The sequence below is a fragment of the Amphiprion ocellaris genome, chromosome 17 (assembly GCF_022539595.1).
Source record: "Amphiprion ocellaris isolate individual 3 ecotype Okinawa chromosome 17, ASM2253959v1, whole genome shotgun sequence".
Lineage (NCBI taxonomy): Eukaryota > Metazoa > Chordata > Actinopteri > Pomacentridae > Amphiprion > Amphiprion ocellaris.
Genome location: NC_072782.1, coordinates 26,900,245 through 26,916,300, shown reverse-complemented (window position 1 = coordinate 26,916,300; position 16,056 = coordinate 26,900,245). Strand labels below are relative to the sequence as shown.

Genomic DNA, 16,056 nt, shown 5'->3' with positions numbered 1-16,056 from the left:
TTAGAGTTTTTACAGACATAAAAAGAAAGAGTCTGTCTGAATTCTCCCTGTTGAGATCTGAGGCTTGAAGTGGCAGCAAGACGTTAGCGGATCTAAAAGGCAGCGTTTGTAACTGACGCTTTCACTTCGGCATGTGAACTAATAACGGATCTTGATGTCGGTAAACTAACAAACAAGGCTGAGCTGCTGCCATGCTGTATATGAACTGATTATAAACAAAAAGGGGAGATGAGAAGGACGAGCTATTTGTCCAGGTTCTCTTTTTGCAGTTTTTTTCTCATTTCTGCTGCTTTAATGACATTGGTTGTCTTAGTTTGTATTTTTTTGTCCATATTATTGGACTTTATTTAGCAAAAATGAATTTAACTATATATTTCAAGATCCCAGTTTTCCAATTTTAATGTCTTACTTTCCTGATATGAAGATGAATAGATATGTCCAGTTAAATTAGATTTTGTTTTTCAATCCGTAGCCCCACCCATCTTCACTGAAGCCCCGCCCCCTGTGCTTGAGGCTCTGGTCGGAAGCCATCTTTCTCTTCCCTGCGTTGCTAACGGCAACCCGACTCCAAACATCACCTGGCTAAAGGACGGCAGTGTCATTCAAAGTGTAAATTATCAGGTAGGCGAGAACTCAGAATAAAAGCATTTATGCAATAACGAGGTTAATACATGAATTTTCATGCGTCACCTTTAGACATACTGTTAGTCGTGTTATTATTATACGTGACATTAATAAGTTGTTAAACTGCAGTACAAGTGAGGAAAAAAAATAAGCATTTAAGTGTTTGAAGCCAGTCTTGTACAGTACTTCCAGTCCAAAGGATCACAAGATAAATCTGAGTTGTGACATGTTGTATGGAAAAAGAGAGAAGAAAAGTTCTTTTGTATTCTGTCATAGTTTGTGGTCATTCTTGAACTTTTCTCATCAAGTATTTGCTCTTAAATCTCAGCCTGTCGCAGTAGTGAAATTTAATTTATGACTAATTGCCATACTGATAATCATGTTTAACAGTTTATTTGTCTTTTCCTGTTTATTTTATACCTCCATTAGATGTACATCAGGAGTTTTAGTGCTTTTGACACATTTTTTCTTGCTGCAAATCGACTCGTCTTCTTTCATTCGGCTTAAAGCCAGAATGTGAGCACAGCAGAGATGGTGACTTGACTTTGCAACTAAATCCATGATGCTCAGTTCAATAGATGCTCATCGAAATGCAGTCGGTCGAATGTTAGAAGATAAGCGCCTTGACATTAGCATTTTGGAGATGATCAGAGGGTGCAAATGGTGGAAAAGAGAGCAGAAATATTGATTGAAATGTGATATTTCTGTTAGTTTCATCCAGCTGTTTTTAGACTGGCAAATGGACGTGATTCAGAGAAAAAGAACTGCTATTTGACAATTTTGAAAGACCTTGTTTTGGTTTAAAAAAAAGATTTTTTTCCTTCCATTTATCACCTACTCCTGTCAATGATGGGATCTTAGCTGAACACTCAGTTTTCTGCAATAGTTACAACACTTTAGATTATTTGACATGTGAGATTTCTCTTTTCAGAGGTTTATAGAGGGTGGGGCTCTGTTAGAAAATGTTGATGTAATTGTGGTAAGAGAGCCGTTTTAACTCATTTCCAAAGCCCCATTGTCTTATTTAAATGTTGCTTTGCAGACTTTAATTGGTGAATTTTGTGTTAAGATGATTTAAATGTAAACTCTTCCAAAGTAACTTGTTTTTGCATCAGTGGTTCACAGTTAAACTACCAGTTCTCTGTTAGCTAAACCTTCCTACAGTTAGTTTTAAATCAGTCCAGTCATTGATTAACCTCCTAAGAGCTTGTGTTTGAGTGTTAAACACAAACAAACTCCTTAGGTTCTTTAGGCGTTCTTGGGTTTGTATTGTATTAAAGGTCTGATTCCGTGCTTGTGAGACTCATTGGTACACTGAAATTCTGTTTCGTTGACTGCTTATTCTGGAGGAAATTTGTAGTCTAGACTGTAAAACAAAACCTTTTTAACATATGTGCATGCTAATGAAGTAAGGAAACGATCTTTTGCAATAGATAGTGTCTTTAAGGTCGAAACACGCTGCTACATTGGTTTTTCATCACTGCTGTGCTATGAGTTTTGCAGATGACCTATTATATCTCTTTGCTGCGTCTTGAGAATACAAGTGAAAAATATGTGGAACAACCAGAAATGGATGCGTTGTTTCTGTATTTTATTACAACCCAGCTGTCCTGGGTCAGCTGGGAAGTTAACAAAAACCAGGTGTTCTTGGTTTCGTAAAGCAATTTATTGCTTAGTGACATAATTAACAAAAGAAAAGATGATAATATAACCAAAAACCCAGAGCTGGTGGGTGTTGCTAAATCAAAGAGCCAATTAAAACCAAACAAAAGGCCAACAGAGTTGTAAAAACTAGCTAAAATAAAATAACAAAACAGCCAAGCCAAACTTTAAGACATGATAGCAACACTCATGTCTAACAAAAGTAATTAACAAATAAGAATAAATACCAACTAGTAACCAGTTTAAAATGGCTACAGGACACAGAAAATGAGGAACAAGTAACTTCTAGTCAAGTCAAAAAGCTGCTAACAGAAGTTATCGCCAGGAGGCGTAACATGCTGCTTTTGCTGGTGCTTTTTTTGCCCCTGTGTAATGGTAAAAGCAATGGACCAGTGTTTGAGAGCATTACAGATGGGCCTGTTGCTTTCACAAACATTGGTAAAAATCACATGCATTGGTCCTGATACTGAAACGACCCTTTACCCTTTCCTGTTCGAACCAACCTTTCTACCAATCAGCAGTCGACCTTCAAATAGTGTCATCGGCGCAGGCTGATGCACTTTTGGCTCTGAAGGCTCTGTGTTCGGTTAAATTCCCATAATTCCTCACTCTTCACTTCCTTTGTTTCCTCATGAAATAATGAGTAACTTGACTGTATGTGAAGATGAAATCACTCTTGAACAGGGGTTTTAAATCGTAGCGTAGCTGAGCTGTAAAAATGTCTGTTTCTGCTATAAAGTTTGACATTTTAACATGGAGCTCTATGGGAGATGATGAGTGTTTGAAGGCGGCCTCTAGGTGGTCATTTGAGGAACTGTTGTTTTTGGCTCTGCTGTGTCGGTTTCACTTCTCAGCCCTTGATTCCTTGCCGCATTTAAACAGGCTAATTTTAATGAGTGTTTGGCTCAAAAAACGTTTTTAAAATGAGCAAAATGTGAAATATGCCTAAATGTTTATGCACAACTGCACATGTAGGAGAAGAAAAACATGATTAGTGATACTGGAACATTGAGCTCCAGTGTCTAGCTGGAAAATACCGTATTTTATGTTTTTATTCCACTGCATTTCTCTACCAACTGTAGTTATCTAGCTTGCTGTGTTGCAGATTAAAAATTAAAATATTTTATCCCCCAAAGATGTGTTTGGAGGAAAAAAGCACCTTGCCAACTGTTAAGCATTGGGTGGAAAATATTCTGCTTTGGGGTTATGTGGCAGTCGGTGGCTCTGGGAAAACTGTGCAGATAGAAGGAAGATTGAACTTTGCTAAATATCAGCAAGTTGTGGATGCAAATGACATGAAGCACGAAAAGTACTAGTGTAGTGCATATGCAACAATTAAAGCTGTCTGTTGTAGTTTATTTGTGTCATTCGATGTGTGTAGCTCACATTATCTATTTGTGCCACTGTTTTGCTGCACAGTTCAACAAGGTACCACCAATTCTCTGAGCTAAACCTTGATTAGCCTCCTAAAAACTCATGTTTGGGTGTCAAACTTGCATATTTGGAAGATTTTTCTATGAAAGTAATCCCTCTCCTTAGGTTTTCCTGGGTTTGATTTGCATGAAAGGTCTGCTTCTGTGTTTTTGAGACTGAAATGTTAAGATGGAAATGCTTAGCTGTTTCATTGACTGCTTATTTTGGAGGAAATTTGTTGCCTAGACTGTACAAAATGGCCTTTTTAACAAGTCAGGTGTTGAGTGTGTCTAAACTGTTGCATGTGTCACAATTAAAGCTGTCTGTTGTGGTTTCTGTGTGAGATTTGTTTTATGAAGCCAACATCATGTATCTGTGCATGTATCTCGCCTGTGTGTCGTGTCATATTTACCAGGAAGGGGTTTTATCTCTGGGAGCAGTGAGCATGCAGTCAGCAGGACAGTACACCTGCCACGCCTCCAACTCCGAGGGAAACGTGAGTCGCGTGACAAAAGTGGAGATTAAAGGTTAGTGGTTGCCTAACAGTCTGTCTTTCTGTCCTTCCGTCTCTGCTGCCTGCCACTTCCTTCAGTCTCTGTGATGAGCGTGAGGCTGACTGGCTGGAAGCCACCGTCATTTACATTTCTCTTTCTCCCCCTTGCATCATACGACAGAGCGGTAACAGAAACTCGCACCGAATTTGACTCTTATTTTGTCACATTTTTCAGTATCATGATATGAGACAAGATATCATCTGGGATTTTTCGGGGCGTCGCGTTATCGTGATGAAGCTTTGGGTGCGTTTTTTTTTTTTTTTTCCGCCTTTTCTCAGCTCAAAGGCTGTATTTTTCAGAGATGTCTCTGAGCTCGTTAGGCTGCTGGAATGACTAATATATCTGTTTGGTCATTAATATTATGTATTTCCCTCAAATTAATTCATGTTTCCTGAGGTTGGTGATCAAATATATCACAATATTCAACATTTTCAGCATCTGCAGGTTCTCATATAACGGATTGATCCAAATTTTTAGACTCACAGTCCAGTTTAAAGACAAATGCATGGAGAATATGCAAATAGGCAAGTGTGTATCATTGGATTACACCGACACACCACTGCATGATACACTGTGGAATTTATTTCTGACTTCTTCCCATACTCCTACTCCAACTCCTACTGACGATTTTCCTCTGGAGAGCCAGAGCTCCACTGAAGCGTGGTGCACTGGGGAGGGGAAACGTTTATTTTCTTTATGTTGTGGCACAAAGTCTCGTTGAGGTTTTCACTTAATTTCCGGAATCCTGCAGTGGTCACATCAGCAATGATAATAATAATCATCATCATAAGCACATACTGCTCTAATACTGTTAAGTCTAAGTCATATTATCTGAGCTTTGGCTGCATTTTTCTGCAGCATTGCCACATGGATGGATTAAAGCCGACTAATAGCCGATCTGGATGAAGCTGGTGCAAAAAGCCTGAAGTAACCCCTTAAAACTGTCACTCATGGTTATATTCATCATGCGTTTAAGATTACAGACCTGATCAGTGATGACTGCTGTGGAGATTATGCGGCTGTTTATACATAAGGCGTGTGGTGTGTCAGGCCTCTTTTATTAGTTTCCTGCACGTGTCGGTATGAGGTTTGGCACCGCAGAGCCAACAGATATATTCAACTCTGTGGTGCCTCTGTTTGATTAGTTTTCAAAGCAATTACTATATTTGACAACATGTAGTCTTAGGAATAGCCTCTCTTAGCGACATTGCTGTTTATTATAATTTTCATATTTTATGGTTTCTGAAAAGGTTACCTTTGACCAAATCTAATTACCCACTCAGCTCATTTTCTGACTTTGTTTTATGCATTTCGTGTCGACTTTTGCCTTAAGCTTGCATTAGCACATTTATCAGCCTACTCACTGTGGAAATCCTTACATGTCATATATATATATATATGTATTTTTTTTACACAGCTGTTAGAACCTTTCGAGTGTGAATCCGCAACATGTCAAGAAGTGATAACAGGCGGATTTTCAACATCTGTCTTGGGTGCAACTTATCGTATTTACTCCAAGCAAACCAGAGCAGACAGACATCAGAAAGAGTCAGCAAACTGTGTTTTTTAAAAATGTTTTCAGTGTGTATTTGCTCAGTGTGTCAGGGGTTAGGTCGAGCAGAGACACATCAGGGGACAGTTATAGGTCCTCTGTGTTTATATACTGCAAGTGCTGATCGAAGTTTGTGGATCTGTGATCGATTAGTTTTCCTTGGTGACCCGGATGTGAGTCAGAGTGTGACAGAATTTGAATTTTGTGCAGCAGTTTGTGAAAACTGAATGTAGAAAGCTGGATTTTCAGTGAGAATTAATTTAGACTGAGATTGTTTTATAACAACAAAACAAAATATTAGGGTACAAAGTGAAGGTAAAATAAAAAAATGAAAGTGAAATAGATAAAAATATATAAAATATAATATAGAAAAAATCTACAGAATATACAAGAGTGACAGAATGTACAAATGAGAATGTGCTTGGAAAAAATAAATATGATAAAAATATTAGAATTATACTTCAAACTATTTTGGAATACAGTTTCAGAATACAAATTCAAATTATATGATTCAAATTTCCATGTTTACTTCAATTATTCAAGTTGAACAACACAGATTCAAATGTAAATGTTTCAGATTCGATTTCTAGTGGCACTAATTTCTGCCATTTAACATTCACATGAACAGTTCTGTAGCTACATGGTGTTTGGAGGATTTATTCATGATTAAATGATACATACACTTGCTGCATTTAATATTTTGCATATACTGTATTTAATATTTATTTCACTCTGCTTTCGTTTCTGTTGTAAAATTTCCTTTCTACATTTTTTCCCTTAATTTGTTTCATTCAAGTTCACCAGACTTATTCCCTGTGAGGCCGACCTTTATGTACCCAGCTCCATCTGGCTCGTCCTATTTTAATTTCATACTTTTCACCTCTTTATCTCCTGTAATTACATTCATTGGCAAACATAGCGGGGAGTTTTTATATCACAGAATATCTCCATCTTTCCCTCGTGAGGATAGAAGTTCAGTGTATTTCTTAGCAGCTGCTATAGTAGTTAAAACAGTTTAATTCTGAGACAGATTGAAACCAGTGTTAGACAAAATAATGATAATAATCCATTGCAAAAATCAGACATTTGTCCAACTTAATATGGTTGACTTTGTGTAATATATTACCGAGCTGTTAATATATTGATCTCCAATGTTTATTTTAATCCATCACAGCTCTGTGGCACAGAAAAACAAATTAGAATCCTCTTTATTGCATCTTAGACAGTCAGAAGATACCAAAAAGTAAAGCTGATATTATTCTAGAGAGAGCGTCAGACTTGCATTAAGCCATTTCAAGCCTTTTTGGGAGAACTTTCATAATTTTTCAGCTTTATAGCTCTCAGCCAAGAGTTTCTTTTTTTCTGGTTTAATATTCATATTTATGATAATTAAATGAAAATGAGGTGCAGTGGCAAAATGTTGGACGTTCCTGGTCAAAATTTATGTTACTGTGAATAGCTAAGCAAGTGAAAGATGACCTGATTTCCAAAAGGCATGCTTAGAGTGAAATATGACACAGTTCTTTAATATTTTAAGTAACATTATATCTTTCACAGTTTAACAAAAAGCAAAAAATTGTTGTGGCTGTGCAGTCAGTACTTAGTAACACCCACAGTGGCATGGATGTAAGGCAATTTTGCAGCAACTCGGTTCTTTTTTGGGGGGTATTTCGCTTATTCTTCCTTGCAAAAGGCTTCCAGTTCTGTGAGTTTCTTCGGCCTGCTCTGCTCTTTTGACATCCATCCATGGCGTTCACGTCGGCTTACTGTGAGGGTCATGGCGTGGTCATCCACTGTGAACTTTAAGGTGTGTCTCGGACCGTCATTCTGCTATAGAAGCCTCTGTCGGTGTGAAGTCTGCTTCCAGAATTCGCCACTATTTAACTGAAACCGTTCTCACCCCGAGCGTCACATTTTCTGAGGCGCTCTTAAATGAAATTCTGCACTCATTTTTCTCCAACTTTACACTTCCTCATTGCACTTGCTCCCAAAATAGCTCATCCAGACGTTGCTTTGCAGACTTTGGATACCGACTTTTGTGGAAGGGGTTCTTCTGATCTCTGTTTTGTTCCCCCGTTAACAGCCATTTCTTAATTACATCCTGAACAGACAACCTTAAAACATTCTGCTATCTTCTTACAGCCTTCTCCAGCTGTGTGGGCATCAATTATTTGAATTTTCAGAGTGCTAGCCGACTACTCAGCTTCGCTATTCACAGCTTTTGCATGCCACTGACTACTTACTGATAAACCTGTTAAAACGACGGCTTGCATGACATTAGTTCATTCAGCCGGCTGTCAAAGCTGCTTGACGTCATTGCTGGATTACCTAATTTAAGATATAATACATAAAGCGGCATCTTTTATATCTTCTGCTGTCATACTGACAGTTCTTTTGACGACTTTTCAAGTGCTGTGCTGCTGTTCAGACAAACTTTCTCTCAGTCATGGTGGAATTGTGGTGGAAATGAGAGGTTTTTATGATTAAACAATCAGCTGATTTATCCAAAATATCCCAAATTTGATGCATTTTCTAACCTGCTCTCTCATTCTGACTCTAGGTCCACCTGTTATTGTTGTCCCTCCAAAAAGCACCGCTCTGAACATGTCCCAGAATGCACTACTGCGGTGCCAGGCGGTGGCCGACCCCCCCAACATGACCTACGTGTGGCAGAAAGGTGGAGAAAACGTCCATCACATCGAGTGAGTGCAGCCGTCAGTGTTTTTTACCCTGTGATGTTAAGTGCATCGGAGCAGGTGGAGAACGGCTGCGATGGCGAGGCCGCTATTGTTTCACATTGTGAGTCTGAGTGCGATTGTGTGGCAGAATTTAGACAGGAAGAACTACCAAAAAATGCAGTTTTGAGTACGTTTTTCTGTTTGTCTGATGAAAGCGTCGCTACTGTGCAAGATGCAGAAAAATTGCACGAATGTGTAGCTGTGACCAACATAGAGAGTTTAATGATAGGTCCAGATGTGTAAAAATGTCACAATTACTGCATTATTCCATAATTGCAGGATAAAAGGTGTTGCAGCTGGTGTGATCCCAGTGCAACATGTTTTTTTTTGTTGTAAATTCTAAACGTTGCAGGAGCACGAGAGGTTGTTAGAGCCAATTCAGATCTAACTGTGCTGTTCATGGATGATTACCTGCATCCTCTTTTGTTTCAGGCTGAAAAAGCCACATGGGAAGGTGCGACATAATGGCGAAAATGTGAAACAAATAAAGCACAGTTACTCAAGATCGCGCTGATTTGAATAGAAAGATCAAAAAAGAGCCCCATGCTTTTGTGTGAAACTGAAAAGCCACCTGGCAGGCTGCAGAAGTGGATATACAAAGACTCAAAATGTTAGGTCTTATAGGTCTTAGTTCTGGACGACGGAGCTGCAGTACATGAAAGTCGGTGTCAGTGGAGCAAACAAATCCAGAAGCGACATTTCTTAAAAGCCTGTCTGGCATGTACTTACGTGGCAGTCCACTGAGTGATTTGATGGCGAGTGTGGAGTTTGTTTCGTCTCGAGCTGACACGGAGTCGACGGAGCGACTTGTCAAAAAACAGGTGCAGAACCTGCTTCTCTTCAGTTCAGGAACATGTGTTGCTGAGCTCAGAGTAAATTAAGGAGCCTTCTTCGTATTAAACGGGGGGAACACAAAATGTCTTCATGAAATTTACAGTAAAGCGCATCAATTTTACATGTTGGCGTCGCTCAATTATTCATCACGCGCTCCATACCGCACCACTCAGGTATGAAAAGTCAGCCGAGGTCGCTGCCTTATGAAACTCACACTGCTGCCGCTGCGTTTCTTTGCATGTTAGACGTTCCTTCATGCACGATTTTCTTTTTTTTTTTCTCCTGTGGGCTTGCTAACAACTTTAGCTCGCACTAAAATAGCAGCACTTGGCTTGCGACTGTAAAATCCAGATAATGCAACAACTATGTCAAGCAGGACTCCTCGGAGAAACGTACACCCCTACCTGCAGTATGCTTTTGTTATGCACAGAGTGCTGTATTTAGGGTCCCCTGGGAGGGTCTGCTTTGTTTTTTGTGGGATTCACAGCCCTGTTTTAGGCACTAAAATTAACAGACGCTTTCAAAAATAGCTTCACGACTGTCTTAAGATCAGGGTTCTTAATAGCTGAACTGTTCCTTGCAACCCTCCATGCATGACTTTCTTCTTTTTTTCCCCCTGCTAATGACTTTAGCTCGCACTGCAATAGCAGCACTTGCCTTGCGACTGTAAAATCCAGATAATGCAACAACTATGTCAAGCCGGACTCCTTGGAGAAATGTGCACCTCTACCTACAGTATGCTCTCGTTATGCACAAAGACAGAGTGGCCTGTTTAGGGTCCCCTGGGAGGGTCTGCTTTGTTTTTTGTAGCATTCACAGCCCTGTTTTAGGCACTAAAAGTGACAGATGCTTTTAAAAAATTGCTTCTCGACTACTTCGGGATCAGGGTTCTTTGGTGGCCGAACCATCTGTTGCAGGCTCCTTGTTCCTGAAGCACAGGTATAATTAAAACACAGAAACAATCTGATCCAAAATTAGCGAAAATGATCAGTGAGTGATTTCTGTTCGCTCTGAGTTAACACTGGCTGCACAAAATGTTTAACAGGGCAACGTTAAAGGCCTCACAACTGAAAGGTTGCTGTAGTAGGCCAGAACAAAAAGAGCTTTGCGGTAATCAAGTCGGCGAGTGATGAAAGAATACTTTATTCCTCTGGTGTCTGCCCAGGAGACAGCGAGCTGTACATCGACAATATCCCAGAGATGATAAAAGGTGGGTTTTTTGCTACTTCAGATGTGAAATTCAAATGAGCATTAAAAAAATAAAAAGAGAGAGAAAGAAAAATGGAAGAAAAAAGAAGAAACTCACCAAGGTTACTTGCCTGGGGCATGACATTTTGTAGCACAGATTCTCCTTTTCTGGATTTTTTTCTGCAGAGGTTTTCTCCTCAGTGTCGTCTGTCTGGTTGCAGAGTGAAGGTTGATGTTCTTGTACTGCTGTAATATAAAATATTAAGGTTCAGACCCAACAATACTATTTAGTGCACAGAAAATGTTTGAATAATTTAAATATAAAGCTTAAGAGCAAACAATGTTATTTAATATGCAAAATTATCGAAATACTTTCAATATTGTGATCTTACAATGTTATATAAAGCACACATTTACTATGTGTTTCATGGTAATATTAAGGTTATGACCCTACAATATTATATCAAATACACAGTTATTTGATTAATTTAAATATTAAAGGTAAGATTCTTGTATAACATTACACAAAAATGATCTGAATAATTTAAATATTAAAATTATGACCTTTGAATACTATATAAAACACACATTTACTACATAGTTCATAGTAATATTAAGGTTATGACCCTACAATATTATATAAAATACACATTTATATGATTAATTTCAATATTAAAAGTAAAGCCCTTGAATTTTATCACACAAAATGATCTGAATCATTTAAGTATGGAGATTATGACCTTACAATATGATATAAAATACAGTTGCAATGTGATTAATTCAAATATCAGGGTAAAGAGCCTACAGTGTTATATGTTATTCAATTTTACATGGCGAATTTAAATATTAAGGTATAAAAAAGAGAAGACACCACGTTAAAACCATGCAACTGTGCATTTACTGCGAGAATACATCTTAATTTCAACTGCATCAAAACTCATGTGCACATGTGTTAACTAGGACCAGAATTAGGACACATTAGACCCGTTTTAAAGTCCCTGCTCTGGCCGCCTGTCTAGTTTAGAATTGATTTTAATATCTTTTTATTGGTTTATAAAACTCTTAATGTCCTCGATCCCACCTAGTTATCGGATTTGCTTTTATCCCGTGAACCCTCCAGAACCCTCCAGTCTTCTGCCAGTGGCCTTTAAATTAAACCAAAAGTCAGAACAAAAACCCACGGTGAGGCCGGCTTTTATTATCTTGGCCCACCTCTCTGGAACAGGCTTTTTCTAAAGACTGGAAAGGGAGCAGAGAATATTGACGTTTCTGAAAGCGAACTCAAAAGCCTTGCTTTTAATTGATCCTATTTGGTTATTTTATTCATTTATTTGTACATTTCAATCCACTCTATCTGTATTATTCCACTGAACCTTTCAACTATTCTGCAGTTTAGAGTCTTTAGTGTTTGGAGTCGATTTGTAAGAAAAGTGTTGTATGAATGAAGCTTTGATTGATTAAAAAGGAGGTAGAACTACATAAACAATAGTAAAAGAAACATAAAAAATCCAAAGTGAATGGAATCAGTCAAGAAATTGATGCATAAAAGTGGATCCGTAAAAAGACACCAAGAATGGACGAGACTGGAGTAACATCAGGCATAACTGTAGTGAAAACAAGTGGAAAAAAGATGAATTTCGATTTTAAATTACTAGTAGTGAGACAGGATTTTTTTTTCACAAATTCCTTTTCTGGTCATGTTTTTTTTTTTTTTTAAATGAGCAATATACAGTGGTGGAAACAGTTTTCAGATACCCTTAAAATTTTACACAAAATATTATCATTAAATATTTATGGAAAAATATTTTTTTTTTGTATTTCAAATGGTGTGGCTGCATTAGACAGACACAAACAAATACAAATGATATTTTTTTAAATTTATTGTTTACAAGAAAAATTAAATAATTGACATTTTCAATATGTCAGTTCTCAACATTGTTGGTATCAAAGTCAACAAATAACAGAGAATGTATTCAAAACGGAACAAAAAATAAATAAACCATCACATCATCAAATTAACGTTTCGTAGTCCTGCCATTAGCATGCAGTAGAGCTTTAGTCCTGGCTGACATGTTTCCCACGAGCCTTTCACACTGTTGAGGGGTCGTCCCATTCTTCTTGAATTACTGCCTTTAATTCTTCTAAATTCTGCCTCGACAGTAGGCTCTGTACATGCTGGAGATAATGCTTCGCTTGGCTTTCTGCGTATCCTCACATTAGCAGGAGGAAGATAAAGCTGGAAACTAGATTCATCTGACCACAGAATCTTCTTCTAATTCCTGGCTGTCCAGTTCTTGTGTGCTTGGACCAAACGATGCCAGGCTCTGTCTCTCATTGATCAAGGACTTCACGACAGCCTTGTAGGACCTTAAGCCATGATCTAAGTCGGCCACGTACAGTGTGGGTGGAACACTGGACACCAGTTTGATTTGTCCACTGCTGCTGAAGCTCCTGTAATGTCATTCGGTGATTTTCCCTGCACATGCAGATGAGGATGTGGTAATTTCTTGCTGAGGAAACTCTTGGAAGGCCAGATCTTGGTTTGTCTTCCAAGCTGGTGGTTCATCAGTATTTCTGCAGAGTGTATCCAACTGCTGAAGGACTGCATCTGCACTTCCTGGCTATCTGATGGCAGCTGTGCCCTTCCTGGCTGAGAATCTGTATTTTCAGGCATGTTTCCTGCGTTAGGTTCCTTGTTTTAACCATTTTTGTCCCTGAAGAACTTCCAAATGTGCTGGCTTTGTATAGACATGCGGCAACAAAAATGGTGTCTCTTAAGCATTAGTGGATCACTGGTACCAAAATGACCCAAATTACTCAAAATTTCTTATGTATTTTTATGGAACCAAGCAATTGAAGTTTTTAGTGACTTTTTAAGGATTTGTTTAGTATTTTGGCTGTGACTGTACTAAAAGAAATTACACTTGAAGACCTAAGAGTGATTGGTAATGCACTATTTCACAAATGCATGTCCGAAAACTTCTTTCCACCACTGTAGATCATCAGCTATGGGAATGTGTCATTTCTGCAAACCTGTTGAGTTGTTCATTAGCTAGCGTGTGTTGTGTTGCCAGGGAAACCTGCATTTGTTCAGTTGGTGACGCAGAAAATGCATAAATATGTTTTTATGTTTGGTCCTGATTTGCTGCCAAATGAATATTGAGACTGCTGGTAGTGCAGCTAAAAGAAAACAGATTGGAAAATCAATTAGTTTGCAACCAATCAACTAGTTTATAGAATGTGTACATCAATACATATGAAAATTTTCAATCACTGACCTTAATTTGACTTTGATTTGGCCCAAAACTAAAGTGATTTCCACATATACTTTATATATAGTCTGCAGCTTCAATATGCTACTTCAGCATCATGTTTAAATGCATGAAGTTTAAAGCTTCAGAGATTTAATGTGCAGCTGACATGTTGGAAATAAGGATGCATTAAGAGTGCACAGAGCTGTTGAATAAATATATTAAACTGCTTGGTTAATGGTTTCCTACTAGCTTCCCTCTCTTGCGTAATGTGTGGCAACTTTTTTTATATTCTTCGCAGCTCTCTATTATAACAACCTGTTCCTCTTGACTGAAGCAGCCATCGGTACATTTTGTGCGTCAAGTGCAGAGCCTGATGGAGAAAACCTGAGTTAACAAAGAAAAGCCGAAAACCACCATCAAGGTGCTTTATCTCTGATTGGGGTTCTAGATTTTATCAAGTCATCTAACACAAAGAACGTCCAGTTTTGTCAGAGTTTCTTTTTCTCTCTGAAGTTGGTGGGAAATCTTGTTTATGGGCAAAAGTGACCAATCAACCTCCACTAATACAAAAAAGAGAAAAAAAGCTAATAATGCACTGCACAGTTCTTGGTGCTTTCATCAATCCTGGTCCAGGCAACCTGTCCAGACAATGTGGAACATAGTGGCATGTTTAGCAGCCAAAGAATTTTTTTCTTAAGAGCTTTGTTGAGTTAGTTATTATTTGGTGAACGATGGGCTCCTGGGGGACAAAACAAACTCCTAATGAACAATTATATTGCTTTGTGTCTGCTGGTTTTTTTAAATGAGGCAATAAATGTGCAGAGCAACATGTCTGTCGCACTGTTTTTGAATTAATCAACATTAAGGTTAACACCCTACTATACCGATAGTAATTTATCAGGTTAATTTAGAAAGTACAAGCACAAAAGTACAAATTTACCAGATTAAATGTTAAGGTTAAGAAAATATGACATTGTATAAAAATACACCACATACATCTACATGGATAATTTGAGTATAAAGGTTAAGGCCTGGCAATTTTATTGCACGAAATTATTGGAATAATTTAAATATTAAGGTGATGACCTTACAATGTTATATAAAATACACATTTACTAAGCAAGTAATTTAAATACTGACTGAAGTCCCTACAATGTTATATGTTAAACTAATTCATCCAACTAATTTACCCTACAGTGTTATATGTTAGACTTACTTATCAGACTAATTTACTTATTAAAATAATTAGACAAATTACCAGATTACCTTAAATAGTAGATTATGACCCTACAATGTTATATAAAATGCTCATTTACATGATTAATTTTAATATTTAAGTTAGGGCCCCACAATAGTATTACATAAAATCATCTGAATAATTGAAACATTAAGTTTAGGACAGAATAATATTATTTAAAATACACATTTTCATGATTAATTTTAATATTAAGGTTATGACCTTACAATGTTATATAAAATGCCCATTTAAGATATAATTAATTTGAATATTAAGTTAAGGTTCTACAATGTTTTCTGCTATACAAATTTATTAGAATAATTTAAATACTGAAATAATTATACAAATTTACCAGAGTACCTTAAATGTTAAGGTTATGACCCTACAATATTATATAAAAATACACATTTACATGATTAATTTAAAATGAACTTAAGCTCCTGAAAGGTTATATGCCATATAAATTTGTCAGATTATTTTAAATACTAAAATACTAAATTAATTATACAAATTATCTAGATTACCTTACATGTCATCGTCTTGACCTTATTATGCTATATAGAATACACATTTACATAACTGATTTTAAATATTTACGTTAATGCCCTACAATGTTATATGCCATACATATAACACATGAGTAATTTAAATACTAAAATGAATTATACAAATTTACAAGATTATCTAAAATGTTACGGTCATAACCCTACAAGCTTTTATAAAATACATGTTTTCTACATAATTAAAATATTTAATTAAGACACTACAAGATCATTACCGTTAAGACTAAGCAATACTACTAATTACACAAAATTCTGTGAATGACTGAAATATTAAGGTCTTGAAATTACAATATTAGACAAAATACCTGTTTTCTAAGTTATTAATTTGAATATTAAGGTTAAGACGCTACAATGTTATATGCTATACAAATTTATCCGAGTTATTTAAGTACTAAGTTTGTGACCCTACAATAATATAAAAAAATAGACATTTACCA

At 37.1% G+C, this 16,056-nt stretch overlaps 1 protein-coding gene across 3 annotated transcripts in view; it reads left to right on the top strand.

The window, feature by feature from the left end:
- The window catches only part of igsf9a (immunoglobulin superfamily, member 9a), an 89,912-nt gene that overhangs the window by 23,932 nt on the left and 49,924 nt on the right, over positions 1-16,056 (top strand). For all 3 annotated transcript variants that reach the window (XM_055019130.1, XM_055019131.1, XM_055019129.1), the window contains exons 5-7: positions 473-621; positions 4,115-4,226; positions 8,366-8,507. In XM_055019130.1, coding sequence (XP_054875105.1) covers positions 473-621; positions 4,115-4,226; positions 8,366-8,507 — 403 coding nt within the window. The remainder of the gene's footprint in view (positions 1-472; positions 622-4,114; positions 4,227-8,365; positions 8,508-16,056) is intronic.